The following is a 21,464-nucleotide window of genomic DNA, read 5'->3' as shown; positions in this document are numbered from 1 at the left end:
TCTTCAAAACATACACAATTCTGGAGTTCACTTTATTCATCTAGGATTGTCACGATTATGCGGTTTTAGTTGATGATTAATTACTATACAAATGTTTGCCATTACTAAATTGAATTGTCTTTTTCCATTCATCTTATGCTTGTTCTAGATTAGTGGTACTAGCTCCTTCAAACGCCACCTTTTTGCTGCAAATCCAAGAAATCACCTCCAAGTTTTTAAACTCTCTTTTTCTATTTGGCTTAAAACCAAAATGGCCTCCCAGCGGTGCTGTGGTGTTTGGCTTCACAACTTAATCCAATACATTAATGTCCAAATACAGTATGCTCACAGAAATGCAGTCGGTCAAATATTAGAGGTTAAGCTACTTCACATAAACAGTTGGTGACATAAAGCCATAGCTTCTGAAAGAGGTGCAAACGATGGAGAAAAAACATGGAAGCAGTGATTGATACAAGAAATTGAGTTTCATCCAGCTGTTTTTATACAGGAGAATGGAAATGATTCTAACAACTATATATACAAAAATAATTGCAGTCAGGTGATAATATAATAATTGTGACTGTTTAGTGCAGTACATTAGTCCAATTTTACTTTTTGCCATCCAAATAACTTGTGGTCAACAACCTTAACTATAAACTTGTGCTACAGGGAGAAGTCTCTTCTGACTACAGCTACTGTTTTGACTGAAAATGAATAATAATAATTGATCAGATTTATATAGTGTCTTTTCTGGACACTCAAAGACGCTTTACACTGTCAATTATTCATTCACACACATTCATTCTGGTGGTGGTAAGCTACGATTGTAGCCACAGCTGCCCTGAGGCAGACTGACAGAGGTGTGGTTGCCATTCTGCGCCTACGGCCCCTCTGACCACCACCTCAAACAATCCATTCATACGCATTCACACCAGGTAAGGTGGGTGAAGTGTCTTGCCCAAGGACACAACGACCATGAAACAGGTTACAGGGCGGAATCGAACCGCCGACCTTCCGATCACCGACCGACTCGCTCTACCACCTGAGCCACAGCCGCCCCTGAATGTGTAATGGTAAACAATGGTGCATAAAACGTGGATAGATAGTAATGTGGAGTATCCTTACTGGAGTTCAGAACAAATGCATAATCGCTGCTAGTTGAAGAATGTTAAACTTCATGCTCTGATTAGCCAGTGCCTTTTTCACAGCTGAGACAAAGATGTCACTCAGGGGACAAACTCAGATTAACTGCACCTCCGGGCCTCAAATAAAAACAGGAAACTTTCCAGCACAGAGCAGAACAGCATCTTACAGAAGGAATGCCCAAGATCTGAAGAAAACCTTTAAAGTATTTGATTGAATTATTTCTTTCCTCATCTCAGAAGGAGGTCTGGGACCACATATCTCTCAAGCAGCATCAAGGTGAGCCAGAGGCAGTCGCTGCTGCTTCAAGGTGTATCGAGAGCCAGTAATAGCACTTGGGTTAGAGGTCAAACAACTGAAAATGAAACTCTGAGCAAATCGTGATTCTGCCTTAAGGGATGGGAACTAAACACTTAACATGCCAACAGTCAAACGGTCCATGGATGACCAATCCTGGCCCACCAATCACAACACAGGGTGAGAGGTCAAACTGCTCTGTTAAGGCCAGGCAGGTATTAGAGGTATCTTGGGAATATTGGGGAAGGGGTTCAATTTGACACATGCTGTCAAACAGCTGACAAAACATCAAAAGGATAAAAGCCCCTGAAACATTTGTTAAAGTGTTTGGTGTTAACACATTACACAGAAGCCCGGTTAGACGACATTTTATACTGCTGACTTTGCTAACTTGAATTACTGTATGACAACAAGCACAACGTAAAGTGACCTGTAAAAAAAAACAAAAAAACAGAGGTTGTTGGTCCATAAAGCAAGTTTCTTAAAGTGCCACAGGACCACACACATGAAACAGGATCTAAAGAAAGGCTTTTGTTAGCCTTCACAGGTGTGATAGGACTGTGGTAAAGAAGGTCATGGATGCTTCCCCTACAATTGTCATGCTGACAGACATGGCCGGAGATGTGACATGGTTGGAAGAAGCGGAGGGGTGTCAACCATTGGCCAATGTGGCATTTTGGTCGGTGGACCACCCAGAATGCAGGGGAAAAAAAACAACAACAACAAACAGTAACTCATCTTTGTTTTACAAAACATGTACAATTGAGTTAAATATAATCCCCAGTTCACTGGGGGAGCTCAACAGTCCAAACTGTCCAGAAAAGGTTGGCCAGATGGCTTGCACTTAGTATGAAGATGACATAGTGTCTCGCAACAAGATACAACTGCTATGGAGCAGAGTCTGCCTGGAGGCTTTCAGGTGCAGAGGCACATCACTGCATGCAGGATTATCAGCAGAACTACAGACCTTATTTATTCATGCAACAGAGGCAGACCTGGACCACAATCACCACATTAACCTTTAGTCAAAGAAGGGCATTCCATGTCTAAGAGCCAAAAACGGAACATACATATAAATACGTGCTTTTATTTAAAGGAATACTGAAGGGGGGTGAATGTGAGTTGGCAAGCGGGACGAGACTAGACAAGCCCAGTGTTTAGAGGAGAAACAGTGACCTGCGACTGCTCGTGGCATTCCTCAGAGACGCACACTCACACAAAAACATCCTATTCCGTCTGGGAAAAGAGACTGAACAAAAGTCCTTTCCTCTATATGTCTGGGCTGGAAAATCTTGATAAAGACAAAGACGTGCAAACACCCTTTATCAGGGGAACAGTGAAACCTTACAAAGAAGAGGCCATGCCTGCACCTTAATCACATGATTGGGTCTTTTGAACTACTGCTCGGGTATTATGTAAACCCATACGTGGAGAACAGTTATTTTCCAGGGCATAACTAACTATTTTCTCATTCACTGGACGTGTTCCAAATCACGGAAAGGAATGTGAAACTTGCAAATAGGTGTGAAACTGAGGTTGACTGTATTTTTCTATGATGTCAGTAATGTGATAGCCTAGCAACCTGGCCAGGTACATGTCCTCTTTCCCAATGCATCATGGCACAGTCTTCATTCTTTCATGAGCCCGTACAGGATGGTGATACAGAACAAACCTTCTGGGTTCATTATGCTGCATTTACAGTTAGAAGGGTGAAAATCCGAAATGACTTTCCCGTTTACTAGATACCAGTCATTAGAAAATCTAATTTACAATCTGGCACCAAACATCTGCGCTTGTCAACAAGAAGCAAACTTACTTAAGGTCTATTACATGTGGAAATGCATAGCGGCAACTGGAGATGCAGACACACAACTTGCCTCACTAAATACCAAGTGTTTTGTTTCCTGAGAATGAGAGTCAGCAGTCAGCAGTAAGAGGAGAATGGGGAACAGTGCCGACTCACTGTCTAATAAACTCTAATCTCATTAGACCTTCAACGGGCTCCAGCTTGGATTTAGACAGCAAGGAGGGAGGAGGTACAGGGCACAAATATGGGGAACAAAAACATACAGCTCATAAGAGAAAATTACAGGTGGCTCCAAAATCCCTGCGTGCACTGTCCAGAAGGTCACATCTACTTGTAGACCTCCGTGGGAAATACAGAGGAGGCGAGAGAGAAGTGTGAGTGTGTTGAGAGAGCAGGGATGAATAGACCAAAGGCCTCTTGAAAAATTCCCAGTGGAAAGCAGTAAGTATGTGTTTGCCAGTATGTGGGCAGCGTGAGGGTGTAATGACGGGGTTCTGTCGCGCAGGCAGAGGTCAGCCAGCCGGCCAAGAGGAAAGGCTTCAACAACAGCATGATGTCATCAAAGAGGGCCAGCGTGACTCATCGACCTCAGACGAGGGAGGTGCACAGGAATTTTAATGAGATATCTCTACATAAGGAAACCATAAACAACATTCTTTCTCTCTGAAGAAATAAGTCTGCTACAAAGGAGACTCAACATAACTTTATTACAAAAATAACCGGGAAACAAAAACCTCTGCAACGTCTTTTGGATAGCAGGACGTTAGACAACCTCCTTCAATCGGTAGAAAACAATACCGAATTAGAAGGCTGTGTTGTGCTTCATGTTTATTTAGAATCAATTCAGTGGACTTGAAGATAATGAGAAATAATGCCCGGAGGATGAGGCTATCAAACGCGAGAGGCCTATAAAAAGGGAAGAAAAAAAAAAAAAACTTTCCTCATCTAAAGCTCTCATTACCAAAGAAGAGACAATGACCTAATTACATCCCCAAAAGGTTAGGAAAGAATAGTGTCTCATTTCACATCAACTAAATAGACACACATACACACACCGGCGTACTCAAATCCTTCTCCCATAACCATTATTGTACATTATAGTACTAAACGTAATCCAACTCTAAAGTGCGGCTAATGCACAACGCAATTTAAAATGAACAGTGACACTTTTATGACAAAGGCAGGAATTATCTTGAAAGAAAGTCTATTTTTGTACTGTGGGAGTGCAGTCTCAACTCTCCAGAGAACCACACAATGATAACTGAAGACATCCACTGAAATCTCTCTCTAATTCCTCTCCCTCTCTCTCGTTGGCTCCGACCCCTGACCGCCGTGACTTCCGAACCCCGACCTCTGACTTCCAGACAGCTCCAATGGCTTTACTCACTCTCACGTGCAAAATACCACTGGGGCTATCTGCTCTCAATCTGTGCGAACAAAATACTATGTTATATGAGTCAACAAGGGTGAGAGGGAAGACAAAACATCCATGTAACAGAGCACCACGGAGGTGACTCATCAACCTGACTGCGAAGGGGCCAGACGACCACAGAGCTACATTCAAGACAAGCCTTTTCTTTTCCCCTCTCATCAAAGAAATGCCAGGGTGTTGTGTCAAACAACTGCTGCAACCTTGGAGATGGTATGAGGAGGGGCAGGGAGCCGACTGTGCAAGGTTACTCACCAAACATTTGTCCCTTTTGGTCCCGACGCCTTCACTTAACACTCATCAGTTTCTGTTACTGGTGGCTTTAACACACATCGTCACAATCTCTCTTGGCTACTCTACACATGTCGGTCAGTCAGTAGGATCAGAGGGGACCCGAAACAAAACCCTGTTGTGCATCTGTCATGCAGTCCCCACCGCTCTCCCCTCCCAGCTATTCTCTGGGAGTATAAGAATTGGATGTGGAGCTCTGCCTTGAACAGAAGCGCGGCACCGGAGGAGCTGCTTCAGCCTTCAAGATTCCCCCAAAACGGAGGGTCGGACAACGAACAAAAAAGAAACGGGACTGAGGGTGTCACCCAGGGGCAGTGAAGCGCTCAGTCCCCACGGAGCACCGGCCAGAGATCAGGCTGGGCAATCAGCAAGAGCTTTGATCTTGGCCTTTTATGTTCTGAAAATGTTACACCTGCGCAGCCATGTCTTTTCTTGTCCTCTGTGATCAGCAGAATGCCTTAGGACGGCAGAACAGAGAAAGCTAAACATGACAGTCTTTAAAATAGTTGGAAGGAAAATAGGAAACAGTTTTTGAACTATTTTCCCACAATGCCTTTGTGTAGTGCCCCTCCATGCCTTCACTGAGAAATCAAATTCAACCATCAGGAGGTGTATTATTGTCATAGTTTCAAATGACCACCTCTTCATTGCCAACAAACAGGCTTTTCAGAAACGAGGGAAATTCCAAAACGCACAAACAGCTTTGAAATGAGCGCAAATCCTCTGAAGTGATACTTTGGCAAATGAGGCGGGTCCCCCAGTAGCAATTTACAGCACGTTCTCTGATCTCCATACCTGCATGGCTAGGCAGATACATTATCAGCGCTTTGACATTCCAATGATTCTACACAAGACCTTGACATCTTTTCATCTACTCTATCCTCCCTTCACAGAGACCAGAGCTGCTCAGAGAGGGGGCCCATGGGTTTCTCACATTTTTTTGCTCTCTCATATTTTGTGAGGGATTTGGGTATTTCTAAAGCACGAAATATTAAGATTTTTGAAATTGCAAGTGCGAAGACATTATCATTTACTTAATCTTTCAAAAATGTGAACATATAACAGATTGTATTTTCTTACCAAATAGTCCACGCAGCTCAAAGCAGACAGCGGAAAGGACTTTTTGTAACTAATGCACAGCATCAGTAACATATCAGTTATTAAGTTTCAAACTGTGCACAAAAAGAAAAAGCAAATTTTTGTTTTTAATAAAAGCTACAAAAACGGCATTAAAATGGCATTAAAACTCTACAGCAAGGACTCATCTTTTGGTTTGTGCACTTGATTTCATTGCATTTTCACATAACTAATAAAAACCCCAAATCATTGTCAACCTATGTTTCCTTGGGCTTATGGATGAGGAACATTACGGGTTATTTTCCCTGTTTCTCTTTCGTCTCTGTTTCATCGTGTAGAATCTGAATAAAACGCAGACTCCCAACTTTTCACAATTTTTTTCTGCTTCTCTAAATACACTTTGCAAATCCTCTCAGTGTGGCAGATAAAACAACCACCTTGCAGTTCCACACTGCATTTCTTACAAACATTCACAAGGAGAAACTGCAGCAAGGATTTCAAGTGAAAGACAAACTTTGGCACGTCAGCAACTAAGAGAGAACTGACAACGGCTCTTACGGGAAAAAGTCAGTGCACGGTTTGCACAGAGAGCAGAATCATTTAGTGGCTCAACTATTAACTGCTCAACATTACTGCCTTTGGTAATGTTGGCCCGCTACTCAACTGGCTGCCTTTCGGATCACCATGATAACAGTTAATCCGCAACAAAGATTAGAGAGCCAGTAATGCAACATGCTGCTTTTAATCCACACAGATTTTCTCTGTTTTGTTTCAGCTTGACCCTAACAATGGGAAACACAGATTCGTGCTCACTGATCCATGTACCAGTCAGTTAGTATACTAACCCGGACAAGGGTGCTCTTAGCCTGAGCCCGCTGGGGTTGTGCTCCTGGAGCGCCCTGGTCCCTCGTCCCACTTCCATGTGCTCTGGCCACGGCTCCAGATGTACCATTTGTGCAGACTCCTGCCCCGGGGCCAGCCCTTCGAGGCCGCTGCTTGATACCATCCAACAGGCGCACAAGAAGGATGTTGCTGGGAAGTTCGTCCACGGCACACTCCACCAACGTCCGGCACTCCGGGCAGCGCAGCTCTCCTCGTGAGCCCAGGATGCCTTGAAGACATCGTCGGCAGAAGGTGTGCTGACAGGGAAGAACCTTCGCAGAGGCGTCCAGCCGCTCCAGACAAACAGGGCACTCGAGCAAATCCAACAGTACTGACTCGTCCATTATCTGTGTGTTCTGCCTGTACTTCAGCAGGAAAACATGTTGCTGATTAGGTTTTTTTTTGTTTGGAAGCAGATCAAGTACTGTCACGTCACTCCCATTCCTCGGCTATTGCCATGGCATCTGCATCAGCTAGGAGGAGGGGGGAAAAAAAGGTCAAGACATGCAAATTAATCAACTGTATACACAAGAAATAGGTCATGTTATCCATTTGGCAGACATCACATATGGCTGAAGCAGTGTAGTGTCGCTACAAAACATAATCAGCCACATTTAAAAGTGTAGTCAAGTGACAGCGCCTGCAAAAGCACATAAATACTGCTTTGCATGCTATCACCGGATTACTGAAAGATTGATTGCAGGTCAAGTTAATCTAATTTACTCTACGGTGGATAATTACACCAGATAACTGTGATCTTGGATCCTTGGACTCTTTGAACTGACAACACAGTCAACACCACTATAAAAGAGTAAACCCACAGAGGCAGCGCAGGAGTGAAAAACTGTGATTTGTCTTTGAAACCGTGAAGAGGAATACATGAAAAATGTAATCAACTCACTTTGTCTGCTGAAAAACACACTTGTGATCTACATTACAAATGCTGCTATCACAAGAAGGCGCTTTAACGAAACAAAAACGGATTATTTCAAGACACATCGTAACGTTGCTGTGAAAAATGTCAATATTACGTAACACATAGCAGCACAGAAAACGTGTACTGATACTTGTGTGACTTTTTACGACCGTACTACTCTGCGCAGTGGAGTTTTAGCGGACGAGCAACGGATTAAAAGCACCAAAGAGCAAATCAAAAGTAAGTTTGATAGCAAACATCGCTCGCGGACTAGGAGGGGAACTTTAACGCTGCCGGGTTTAAACAACCACCTAAGTTTGTTTTCTACATTTAAGAAGAGAACAAAATGTTAGGACAACTTCTAGGAGAGAAACTAATTTATCTGTAAGGCTTACAAGTACTTCGAGCGCTAAATACAATTCAGCTTACCTCTTCCAAAACAGGACTCCTCCTCTTGTTGCCCCGTATCTCCCAATTTTTTTTTGCCTAGTTGCTAACGTTACTAGTTAGCAAGCTAACTAAAAAATATATATATGCCGGCCACTTGTCTGTGAGAGTTCCGAGGATAAACACCACCGAGATGGTTTTATTTCAGAGTCGCACAGTGTGTGGAATAAACGTACCTTTGTCAGATACTGGAGTAAAAGCTAACATGAAGAAGACGAGACAACGGAACTCCGACCGCACCGAGCGCCATGCTAGTACTTCTGTTCTGCGGGACTGTTGCTGGAACAAGCGGAGAGGGGGAGGGAGCGTGTGGGCTTCAGGGGTCGTCGGGAAAAAGGGGAAACTGTGGAGGGGGAACAGGTTACACGAGCTGCAGCCTTTGGAAATTAAAGATTCATTTTGAATTTCATTTTCATGTAGCGCGTGCAATTGGAATATTGCACATGGAAAAGGAGAACATCACAATATAGGGAAATGTTGCACATGAAATTGGAATATTGCACCTGAGACTGGAACATCGTACATAACAATGAAATATGACACATGAAAGCGAAATATTGCACATGAAATTGAAATATTGCACATGATATATTGCAGATGAAACTGGAGTATTGCACTTGAAACTCAAATTTTGCACATTATAAACTGCACACAGAATTTGAACATTACACATAAAAATTGTATATTGCACAAGGAATTGGAATATTGCACATGAGATATTGCACGTGAGACATTGCACATTAATCTGGAATATTGCACATGATATATTGCACATGAGATATTGCACATTAATCTGGAATATTGCACGATTTATTGTTCACGAAACTAGAATACTGTAAATAATAATTAAATATGACACATGAAATTGGAATGTTGCACATTATAAATTGCATATGGATATAAAATATTGCATGTGAAACTTTAATAGTGCACATAAAAATTAAATACTGCACATGAAATTAGAATAATACACATCATAATGAAATATTGCATGACAATGGGATATAACATTTGATATACTGTACATGAAAATGGAATATTGCACTTGAAACTGCAATATTACACATAGTAATGAAATTTTGCACATGATTATTAAATGTTGCACATAATCATTTCCTGCTGTCTGGTACATTTTTCTGTATCACTTAATGTATAAGAACCAGGAGAACATTCTAAATATAATGGAATATGTGCAGCGAGGCTCTCAGGCATTCTGTGTTGCTGTCAAATATTTATTCTCCTGCAGACCAACTTTCCTCATAAATATTATCCCTGAGGAGGCAACACACACTGTATACTGAACATGATTTAGTATTCTGTTCTCTTTTGTGTCATTTGTTGGCACCAGTAACTTTTTAAAATGTCCATGTGGCAACTTTTCGCATCAAGCCTAAATGAATTCATTTTATTTAATTTATGAAACCCTTGACTTTAATAGCTCAGGTGTGTCTCTGCAAGATTTATGGTAATATTTTTAAAGTTTCTGCACTCAGATCAAATCACGCATCTCGAAATATTGAGCGGGATTTAACGCCTGCATAAATACACATATTTCCACCATAAAGTGATGCAAAAAAAGAGGCAAATTGGTGCATAAAAATTCAGCAGAATGCATAAAATAAAGTGTTTGAACAGGGGTGGCTTTAGTCTGGCCCCGCCACATAACCGATAGTGAAATCTGCTGCAGGGCTGCAAACACTCAAAGAAGTGGGGTCACATCCAGTCACTACTACTGCTCTGGTGGAATTGTGGAAAATGAAAAAATGCTATCACTGATAATGACAAGTGCATAGACAACATTAAAATGCATCTGTTTTTGTATGTAAATAAAAATCTGCTTGTTTTTATGAGTTAAAATGAGCATGATTAAAGTTGAGCTGTGGATTTAGTTGAAGCTCTTGTATAGACGATTAAAGACTGTAGAGATAAAATGCATCTTCTGAAGGATTCTGGAAACAAACTGCTGAACGACACCAATCTGACCCAGAATCTGCCGCCAAAAAAAGGAAACAAAAGGCTGAATGGAAACAGTGTGGTGTCTCAACTAGGTGGGTGTCCTGAGCAGAACAAGGACACTTTTGACATAAGAGTCTTACATTTATTATCTTATGTCATTTAAATTGGAACTATCTTATGAGTTTTACCAACATTAAAAAAAACAACAAAAAAACATAACTTTAGCAATCATTCCACATTTTTAATCAATCAACGGTTACATGTTAAAAAAAAAAAAAAAAAAGTGAAGCCTTATATACCACATGAGTCCTCATGTACTTCCACTGGCAGTTTCGCCTGCATAGGAAACTGATCAGAATGATTTAGAAAAAAAAAAAAGAAAAAAAAACTTTCTGCCTAACAAAAAAATGATGAACTCAATAATAGTGATAACACGACATTGTGTCACCCCAATGTGAGTGGTGATCTCTGCCCGGTCACCCTTATTAAAAAAAATGTCAAATTCCAAAGCGCGCTACTACAGAATAAAACTGAACTTTCCGAGGCGCACCAGAAGGCAGCATCCAGCGTTGTCAAAAGGGCGTGAACTGAATCGTCTAATGACATGTAATGATGTGTCAAAAAGCAGCATCTTTTCCCAGCCGGAGAGGAAAATAACTTGTTTTTCATTTCATCATTTGGCCACCCCTGTGGGCATGTTTTTGCAGCCAGCTCTTGGTACTCTGGCTTAATGGCATGCCTTCTTAAATTATCTCTCAAAGGTTTTTCTTTTTTTTTTTTTCTTTCCCTGTTGCACTTGAGCAGACTTGGTTCAGTTACAGCTCTACAGATAGAACTAAAAACAGTGCAGATGGGCTTTTTTGTTATGTGGACAAAATATACAGTAGTAAGTGATGAATGGTAGACCTTTACACCTTTTCTTATTCATATTTTAGCAAGATCTGGAGCTGGATAAGCACCAGAGAGGTGAATAGGGACATCTGGTGGTCACATTTTCAGGATTTACTAGTGAAAGGAAGCAGATTTCCTCCACTTCACACTTTTTCTTCTGCAAAAAAATTGCTTTTCTAACCCCAGAGTCCCTCTCTCACACTTGGGTTGTTGATGTTGCAGTAGTATCTCTTCTTGAGGCGAAAGCAAACTGATGGACCTGTCACCAACTGGGATAAAAATAGGCAAAAGCCCACTAGGGAGAAGGAGAGAACTTTTCCTAGAGGCGCTGCTTTTATTGCAAAATATAAGTTTGGAATAGACCTTTGACTCCCAATAACCTTCACAGCAATGGCACAAAGTGAGCAGCGGAGGGAGAGGAGACACAGCCCAGACAATAAACATGTGATTTATTTTTTTACCTCGTTCGGAGGACGCTGCATATTGAGCAAGAGAGCGAGAGATGAGGGGAGGGGGACGAGAAAGAGCAATAAAGACGGAGATTTATTCGGAGGTGGCTCTCCTCTGTCACATGTGATCCCATGGGAGCTGGCAGGAGCCCTCAGGTCATATTTCCTGGCTGTGAAGAGGCTGCAGCTCCGCCCCTCCACCTCCGCCGAGACAATGGCCCCTGCCCCGCTTTTTCAGCTTGACCCCCGTGTTCCACCACACACTCACACTCTGCACACACTTTGAAAAAAAAAAAAAACAAAGCATCAGCAGACGTTATTTAATGTTATCCAGAAAAGGCAACGGGAATGATTTGTACGCTCTGAAAGGCAATAATCCTTCATGATGACTGCACCTGAGGGCTGCACAGGGATCACTGCACACACACACACACACACACACACACACACACAAAGACCTGAATATGATGGAGGTGACAGCTGTGTTACTGCTTATAAATGGGAATGAGGAAAGCAGGAGAGGACATGACAAGACATATGTCCCAATTTCCACGAAAGGCTGGCGCTTGACAGAAATATGGCTCTCTTGTGTAGAGTTCATTACTGTAAATAGATGTCCAAGGTTTTAGAAATAGAGAGAATAGCAGAAGATTACAGAGCTATTATATTTCTATATATGTAGTGCTGTTCACAAGTTGACATTTGCAAGGCGATGATGACGTCTTAATTGAAAGCAAGCAGCTTCCAAATCTTTCGGGCTCCTAAGATCAGGACACTCACATCCAGTGATCTTCATTTGTATTACTTTGATAAGGCTTTCAGACTTACTAACTCAGCCTGAGGCGGCGTGCTGTCAAATTAGATTAGGGACCATAACTGAATGTCAATGAATGCTGCCTGATAGCGGCTGAGCGCATACATTTCTCCGAGGGGGTGATTTCCCCCCCTTTGAGTGCGAGGATCGAGCGAAACGCAGAGCACTATGGAAAAATCCAGCCGGAATTAAATTCATTACATCCAAAGTATAATGTCAAACAGACACGTCGTGTAGGAGTGTGTGAGTTCTGAACTCTCTTTTTGTGTCTTTTTCCCTGTTAGGCCGGTCTAAATTTAGTGCAGTTAGAATTCATGGAGAGATCTGTTGCATTCTGCTCATAAAGAGGAAACTTCAAAGGGGGAATAATTCAATGTACAGAACCAACGGTGTTCTGAGTTTGTCATGACTCCAAACTGAGCCTATAATGTGCTTTCCTCGCTAAATATTTAACAGAGAGCCATAAGCGTTTTGTCACAACACCCTCGTGCTCTTAGCGTGGTATTTATACTGACAGTTGCATACCTTGGTGAGCTGCATATGGCTCCTGTGTCGAGCAAAATGCAAATCACTACAGAGATAAAACGGCCATGCATGCATAATACAAAGCCACATAGCAGGACTTAAAACAGAATCGCTAAATCAGAAATGGAACAACAAACAAACACAATGCAACCATGCAGCATAAATATTAAATGAAGGCATACGACGGCCTTAAGAGATGTTTCTTTCTGGCCTTTGACTAACACTCTGAGCAAATTGAGGGTAAAGAGTATGGAGGGCGAAAGCTGCCAAGAATCCACGTGTGATAGGGTTTATTTATGACCAAAAAGCTCACTTCTGATTGATTTCTGCCAGCGACAATCCAAAAGTAATGGATTTCACCTTTATTTACAATCTAATCCAGTGCAAAACTGCAACGCCTAACATGTGACATTTGCATATTCAATAGTGCAGTCGTTTGTGCAGCGTCAGCTCGAAAATACTGGCTGCCGGTCCCATTTTGCCGTTTCATTTCAATAATGGCAGGTTTATGACGCGGTTGGTGTCGGAAATCAATAACGTGCCATTTATCACCTTGTAGGCAGGATTTAATCGGTTGTTGTGAGCAGAGCACCCCACAGAGACCAGAAAGATTCTCAGGCCTCACTCTGGCCCAGCTCACTTGCTAACTTCCTTTTAGCTTTAATGTTAGTTAATAGCTTCTGTCTAGGCTGACTAATTCACACCAGATGCATGCAACTTCTTAACCAAACGAAAATGTGAGCAAAACACTAAATTTGAATTAACAAGCCTGATTTTTGCTGTTAATTTCCTCCATGTATTGCCATATTTCACGACAACACATGGGGAAAATTAATGCAAATTGACCGAAAAGCTGCAAATCTCCATTATCACACTGGTTTGTTTATTCTTAATGGAAGGATGCTATCACCACTGCCGCTGCTGAAGTTAATTACTCGGTTGTACACCAAGTGAGAAGAAACACACCCACTTCTCCTGTCACACTAAATCAGATGTGGTGTTAGAACACTGAAAGCTCATGTTATATTATTCCACAGGGATCTCAACTACAAATAAATTTTGCCGGCTGACAGAAGGGTGAGTGGTCTGTTGAAGGGCTGCGGATGAAAATAGTCGTGCACTTACCAGCGGCATCGTGGTCCTATAAAAGGCTGCATGATTTCCCTTTAAATCTTTCTAGAGTCACATTTCTAACCAGGGGATTTATTAAAAACATTGTTTATATTGTAAGACAGCTAACTTGCAAGGCTTGATGTGTCCCAAAGTCCAGTCAACCTGCCAGTGAAACAAATGAAACGTCTCCAAGTTCTTTAAAAAAAAAAAGGTGTTTATTTTATATAAAGATTTACAATATTTAACTTAGAATCAAATACGAATTATTATTGGCCTGTATACTCTCTGAACATCAGTCTGACCTGGCCCACACACCACACCAGCCACAGTCTTGCTACAGTACCTTGGCAACATACAACAACATCTGGCTCACAAAAATCTGGATTAACTGAAGCAGTAAGAATTTGTGGAAAACATATTAGATAATATTCAACTTCTCGTTTGGTGAAAACAGTTGTAAGAAAAGGAGGTTTAACTGGTTTTTGTTGAGTAAATCATAGTGCATCTGTGTTGAGGGTGACCTGGTTTAGAATCTGAAGCTGTGGTTGAGTATTGGGACAGAGAGAGAGCGAACCTGAGAGGACCAGATCTTAACCCACCAAAACAAAATGCCACTGAGGAGTACGACTGAACCAAGTAAAACATAATGCAGGCTATGCTATTAACTAATGTGACAATAACACGCGTGTCATTCACTTACGGACGAAGACTTTCAGAAACATTTACAGAACCTTGAAGCTTGACTTTGGTTAATAACAACATGTACTCGATAATGCACTTCTGAATGAACACTGGTTTAGAAAATAGTGTCAGGTGCTGATAGTCAAGGTATGAAATACAGTCTCGAGTGTACATCATGCAAGTGCACCTGAAACACTGTTAGCCGTGTGGGTGCAACACTTCATGCATAGATCCTTCTGCCGATGATGTGCGTCATGGGAAGACATCAAGTAGCTAGCAGATTGTCACAGCTGCCAGCAGCTCCACTGCACAGAACATTATTCATCGTTATCTAAAAGAGAGAGAACACAAAGAAAATCATTAGAGAGGACGGATCATGTCTTCAAGTAGTTAAGTGGAGCTGCAACTAAGGAATATTTAATTAGTTGTTTGATCTATAAAATGGTGAAAATGTTGATCAGTGTTTCCCAAAGCCAAAGATGACAAATTCATGTTTTTTTCACACCTCAAAGGTATTCAGTTTACTGCCGTAGAGGAGTAAAGAAACAAGGAATTATTCAGATTGTAAAAGCTGAAATAGAAGAACTTAGACTCCTGAAGGTATGATCGCGCTGGTCAGTGAGGACATCCATCACTTTGGTCCAAACTAAAAAAATCTGAACAGCCATTTGAAGGATTACCATTAAATTCGAGAAATTCAAAGATATTAAACTATGAAAACCTTTATTTACAATATAGCAAACATAGTAAGAAAATAAGCTATAGGCACACAAGCAAGAAAATTGGATACAACTGACAATTTTAAAAAAAAAAGGGAAAATGATTAAAATAATTTAAAAAAAAACATTCTGGATTTTAAAATCAAAAAAACAAATGAATCAACTAAAACAGGAACAGCTGGAGGTAAAATAAGTCATTTTGTACAGATATTCATGATCATGATTAGATTAGAGGGTAAATCCCACTGTTCCACTGTTTTCATTTTTGTTATGAAATATGTCAGTTTATACTTGGTGGTAACTACAGTTTATATTTCCAACATTCACTCATTACATACTGTGATAAAGTACCTGTGGGTTTCTGTGTTATGGGGACCATAGAACATGTACATTAAGAGTTCTTCTCCCTCTAGACTGTTTAAATTTTCCCTGGACTGAATGGAGCAAATTCTGGAAATGCAGAGTTATGCCAGCTGCTGCTGCTTTTCAAGTGATCTGGGATGACAAAAATGTTTTGTGAAACAGTGTGCCTCATGTGATGATCACAGAGGTTGCAAAACCCAATGAAACCAATATGACCAAAAAAAAATAAAAAATCACTTCACCACCCAGCTCTGTTCCTGAGGGTTTGGGTCCATGGATTTATTTAAAAATTTTTAAAAAAATTAAAAATTATGCTGCAGTACTATTTTTAAAGTATTTTTAAAGGTTGTTTAAAAAGTATTTAAACAACCTTTGAAAGCATTGTCATGACATTTGGCATTCATTTACTGTCTTAAATGACACTAAAAACATTTCCATCAGCCTCAGCTGTACTTTGGAGTTAATGCTAATCAGCAAATGTTAGCATGGGGTCACAGTAAACATCCATTTGCTACCTCGACAAACATTTTCCTGATGAGTTTATGGTCTCAATTGCTAGTTTCAAGCCTTCTTCAATACAGCTTGGTGCTCATTTTGTAAATTATGGTGCCAGTTCGAGTAAAATAGTCAGTGAAGCAGGGGATGGTTTAGGGTGTGGTGACCTTGTGACTGACTAGCTGTAGGGGTTTGTGTAGTGTCCACGAGTTCTCGGCAAGATCCACCCATTGTTCGTCATGTCCGCTTTCAAAAAAAAATTCAAAGTGACCACGGCTAAAAGCCAAATTCGAGGCTTCAAAACAGTCATCCACAAACCAATGGGTGTTGTCTCGGTGGCTCTTTTTTATACAGCCTATGCAAACATCAGCATTTTAGCATTGTTATTGTAAGTATGCTGATCTTAGCATTTAGATCAAAGCACTGCTGTGGATCAGACTCTTGTTAATTTTACAGGTCAGCTCAAGGTTTGGCAAACGGGTGCCGGCTGTCTATAAAACATTCCGTCGAAAAAGAAAATGTCTCTCTTCAGTTGACTTTTTGATGCTCATTTGCCAAAACATAAATGCAGCCAACATTTAATTGGAAGAACAGGCACCAGAATTGACCTACAAACTCAAAGCATGTCTTCTCAAACTTGAAAATAGGGACTTAATGCGACGGATGATAAGTTTGTGACAGTACTCACTAGACCCTAATGCATTACAACAGTATATGGGTTTGTTCTCTGATAGCTGCCTTAAAAATATTTCAAACACTACTGTATGGGAGGGAACCATAAGATACATCTCACAGATCTTGTGACAAGTCCTCCAGGGAGATATTTGACATTTGCATCCTCCATCTCTACTTCAGAGGATAGTAAAAAATAGAAAAACAGAAGAATTGTCAAATAGAGAAGTTGAATGAGAAAATGTATCTGAAGGCAGCTCCCATCCTAAGGGAAACCTTTCAAGCTCAAAAGAAACACTCCCCCTCCTCTAACTTTCTATTTCTGCTGTGGCCCCAGTCTGACAACAGACTTAGCAAAGAGCGAGACAAAGCAGACACACAGACTAAAGGCTGTGTTTTACATCTACTTAGTCCCTTCACGACTTGGTGAAGCTGCAGCGATGTGAGTAAAGAGGATAGGATTTCAGAGATGAGATTAAACAGTCACTGTACTCTGACACAGCTGACCAGAACAATGAAAAGAGCTACACATGTATTCCTGTGGTTTACACAAGTGACTGGAGGAAGGAGTGTTAAAAAAACATCAAATGGAAAGAAAAAAAGGTAAAGACAACTGAACTGATTGTTGCAGTGTGTGCCAGGTTCTAAACAAAAAAGCAAGTTGATTTTTAAAGACACATTGGAAATGACAGAACAACTTCCAAACTGACTACTGTCACAAACCTTCTTGATATGCACCATCTGCCATCACTATATGAAGGATGTTGGGATACAGATGCTGGTGTTCAGTTCCCAAAATGTTTAGAACCAAACTGGAGCCCAGGTCAATATTCTCATCTTCATCTTCATGTATAGCCTAAAGCCCCAAAACAACATTTATTCAGTTAGACGTAGCACTTAGCTGTGAGGTTGCATGAAGGAACTCCAGATTGTAGGGAGAAATGATAAATATTTCATACCTTAATCTTATTGTAGGCCTCAATGAACTTCTCAAAACCCATCTGCTGCTCCAGGTTGAAGCGAAGCTCTTCCAGACGGCTGAAGATGCTGTCATGATGCTCAGCTTCCCCGACCTGGTCCTCTCCGCTGCCGTCTAAAGAGGAACAGAATGTATTATTTCTCACAACACTGTTTCACTTTTGGAGTTGATCACGCTGAAGCTGCTTGAATTGCAAAATAACTGTTTTTTTTTTTTACATGGCCACATTAAAACCCACAAATCATCCGACATAAAATATTGAGAAGAGAAAAATTAGCAACCTAATGAAAATTCTGACATAAAAAGAATTAACTTGAAGAAAACAGTTTTTTAAGTCTTCTAATTTCCCAAACCCATGACATCCCCTCCCACCTGAATGCCATTCTTCATTGAGCTGGCTGGTGTTACTGTGGTTTTCTTCTCCCACACCATTGGTGAGCAGCTCCCCTGCCTCCTCATCACCAGGACTCCCATTTGAGCATTCTTCTTCTTCCTCATCCTCCTCCTCTTCGTCCTCCTCGCCCTCTTCGTCCTCCTCTTCATCCTCTTCTTCCTCATCATCCTCATCTTCATCGTCATCTACAGCCATCTTGTTGTTGTCCTGGTCCATCTCAGCTGCGATCCTGTTGAAAAGCTCCTGGTCTCCACCCTCCGGAGGGTTTCCATTAAAGTCTCCTGAGCCGACCTCCGGAGAACTCCTCATGATGTCACCCTCCTCTTGCAGCAGCCTCTCCATGGAGGCCCTGATGTCTCGCAGATCTTCGTCCTCATATGCACTAGTTAACAGAGCACACAGTACGCCATTACCTGGCTGTTTTTATAGAGTTTCTTTCCAAAAACAGAAATCTGTGTCGTTTTATAATGTTATGTCACACACTTTGAAAATGATTGACAGAATGAGACTGGAGCCAGACATCTGTCACTATAAAATTACCTGCCATCTCAAGACTGACTGTGGAAATAGGTTCAGAATGAATAAGGATTTTACATTGAAACTGTGCACTTACTGACAAGGTACCCACACCAACACAGAACATGATTTGTCCAAAAAAAAAAAAAAAAAAGTGGTGGGGTCTGAACATGTCTTTGCTTTAGAGAAAGCATTTGTGTTGTCTTACTCCTCAGTTTCTGACTGGTCATCATCTTTGGCTGCCTCATCCAGGTCCTCGATTTCCAGGTTGTTGTCTGGAGCAGCATTAGCCCCACTAACCACTGTGGTGTCCTTTGGGGGGCTGAAGAGTCGGCTGAGGTCTGGTAGAGAGCAGGTCCGCAGCATCTGCAAACACAGTGATGTGGAATACTTTGATGGGATCAGAAAACTCATTACAGACAAAGCAGGAATCAATGGAAAGGGAAAAAAAAAAAAAAGAAGGAAAAACTCCATTGAAAGTGCAAATGTATGACAACAAAAAGTTTACATAGGAAACAGACAGGTCAGTGGAATGGGCTGTGGTACTGTTCACATTTCATGTAACTCTTAGTGTGTATATTCAAATTTCGAGCTCAGCTCTGCAGATCTCAGTGTCCCTGTTGAAGGTTATGAAAGATATAGGTTGATGGATGCTCTCTCTGTCCTATCACACCCACTGCAGTTTCAGACTGTGTGATTAATGATTCTGGCTCTATTTCAGCCCCCCTCATTAATAAAAGAAGACTGAAGTCCTACCCAAAATACCACACAAGCCTCTATATAACAGCAGGCAGAAGAACAAGTGGGAATTTCCTGAAACGCCTGAACACTTTAGCAGCTAATACTATTATTTCATACTTGAGACCTTTTCTCATTATGCAATGCAATTTCCAGACAATGCTGAAAAAGTGTATTGTTGTGCCATTAATCACCTTAGGGTTGTTTGCATCAAACATGCCGGTAGAGAGACCGATGAGGAGGGCATCCTGGTGTTTGGAGCGCAGAGGTGAGACGGAGCGTGAGCGAGAGGCCAGAGAAGAGGATGAATCATCCATGGAGGACTGGGCTGAGAGGATAGCAAGGGCAGCGGTGCGTCGGTGGGCTGGGGAACACAACTTCATAAATAGGGGCTCCTCACACTGTGCTAAGCCTGAGGAGCCGGAAGGGAGAGCAGATTTAATTAAGATAATAATTAAGCTGAATAAAGTAGCTTTGGCTCAATGCACATTAATCTCACCAGATGATTCAGTTGGTTTCTCTGCAATCTTCTCAGTATCCTTGGTGCCTGTTGGTCTTGTAATGCCCTCTGGTGGCCTGCAAGAAAAACACAGTTGGAGCACAATAAACTTGAGGTCTTGAAATGTTCAAACTTCTTTAAAATGTTTGTGTTTTATTCTTCTTGTGATTTCTAAATACAGATGCGACCTTATTTAAAAGGGGATAATTGTTTCCTAATTTTCATTTTGTTGTGAAAGGTGATATTTCTGATTTAAATAGTTTAGAAAGATGATAGTTGTTTTACCGTTGGACTTCCTGCTCCCATGCTTGCTGTACCTCAGCTTGGGGATGCGAGGCCTGTTTAGGACCCTCTTCCAAAACCAACGACTCCAAATCAGCTGGATCTTAAAGGAAAATCAAGTCAGATTGGATTTCACTGTACTGAAAATACACAACAAGGTATCTGATCAATGTCAGGTTGAGTGACATACTAACCCTGGGGAATGCTGGGTGGCAGTGTCACTGTTTCCTTTGCGCTGGCCACAGACATTTCCTGATGTGAAGCCTCATTTGGAGCTGCAGGGCTCTGATCCACAGCAGAGGCCAACACTTCTCTAGGCGTTCTCACAATGTCAGTTGCTGCTGCCGCTTGGCTAGGATTATCTGGGAAGAATAGAGACCATAATGAATGAATATACACAAACACCCTAGACGGCCTCATTAGGAGTGTAACTCAAACAATTAAATTATTTATGTGTCCTTGTGTCACCCACTAAATGCAAAAACTCAAGACATAATCAATGCAGTGCTCTGTCACCTGCAGCTAAAGAGTAATATTTCCAAGAGCTGTCACAGAGTCATAGTGACAGCTGAGACAGACTGTATCCGTATTTCACACCAAATGAAGAGAAAACCTGCAAGTAAAAGTGATAAAAAAAATCTACTGTCTCAAACATCTGTTGTTCCTTTCTGCGGTTGTTATTATACAAAAGGTCTGACCCGAGGCCTGAATCTGATTACATTTCTGCCAAGTGCAGAGAAAAGTGAAAAAAACAATGACACAATGAATAAACTCAATGAAAATAATCACACTGACTAATGCATTATTTTTATTTATTTTTTTAAGTAGAGGGAGAATATTTGAATAATGAATTAAAGTTTACCCTGCTTTTGCTACTGAGTGTATAATAAGGAACATCAAGAGTGAATGAAGACTAACCAGGACTAGAAAACTCCTCCTCACATATTGTGACATTCTCCAGCTCCTGGGTGACTGGCTGAAGCTCTGCCTCCTGAAGCACTCTCAGCACCATAGAGTCTGGACTCGCTTTCCACACCTTCCTGGGAGCTTCTTCCTCCAGCCTACCCATCACTATAACTTCACCCACTGTTTGCTCTGAGATGAAACAGA

General features: G+C 41.4%; 2 protein-coding genes across 3 annotated transcripts in view; both read right to left on the bottom strand.

Moving 5' to 3' along the window:
• Nucleotides 1-8,503, bottom strand: part of sh3rf1 (SH3 domain containing ring finger 1) — a 35,971-nt gene extending 27,468 nt beyond the window's left edge. Inside the window, exons 1-2 of the mRNA XM_008298922.1 lie at nt 8,251-8,503; nt 6,869-7,378 (exon numbers count right to left, since the gene is read on the bottom strand). Of these exons, the coding sequence (XP_008297144.1) occupies nt 6,869-7,249 (381 nt within the window). The 5' untranslated portion in view covers nt 7,250-7,378; nt 8,251-8,503. The remainder of the gene's footprint in view (nt 1-6,868; nt 7,379-8,250) is intronic.
• A 5,706-nt stretch (nt 8,504-14,209) lies between these two features.
• The window catches only part of nek1 (NIMA-related kinase 1), a 17,414-nt gene continuing 10,159 nt past the window's right edge, over nt 14,210-21,464 (bottom strand). For both annotated transcript variants that reach the window (XM_008298904.1, XM_008298912.1), the window contains 10 exons: nt 21,273-21,449; nt 20,549-20,716; nt 20,358-20,457; nt 20,073-20,149; nt 19,768-19,985; nt 19,044-19,201; nt 18,298-18,701; nt 17,906-18,039; nt 17,670-17,802; nt 14,210-15,028 (listed from right to left, as the gene is read on the bottom strand). In XM_008298904.1, the coding sequence (XP_008297126.1) occupies nt 15,015-15,028; nt 17,670-17,802; nt 17,906-18,039; nt 18,298-18,701; nt 19,044-19,201; nt 19,768-19,985; nt 20,073-20,149; nt 20,358-20,457; nt 20,549-20,716; nt 21,273-21,449 (1,583 nt within the window). In that variant the 3' untranslated portion in view covers nt 14,210-15,014. The remainder of the gene's footprint in view (nt 15,029-17,669; nt 17,803-17,905; nt 18,040-18,297; nt 18,702-19,043; nt 19,202-19,767; nt 19,986-20,072; nt 20,150-20,357; nt 20,458-20,548; nt 20,717-21,272; nt 21,450-21,464) is intronic.

The sequence above is a fragment of the Stegastes partitus genome, unplaced genomic scaffold (assembly GCF_000690725.1).
Source record: "Stegastes partitus isolate 25-593 unplaced genomic scaffold, Stegastes_partitus-1.0.2 Scaffold30, whole genome shotgun sequence".
NCBI lineage: Eukaryota > Metazoa > Chordata > Actinopteri > Pomacentridae > Stegastes > Stegastes partitus.
The sequence above is the reverse complement of the archived record's forward strand: the minus strand, read 5'-3'. Positions and strand labels throughout refer to the sequence as shown.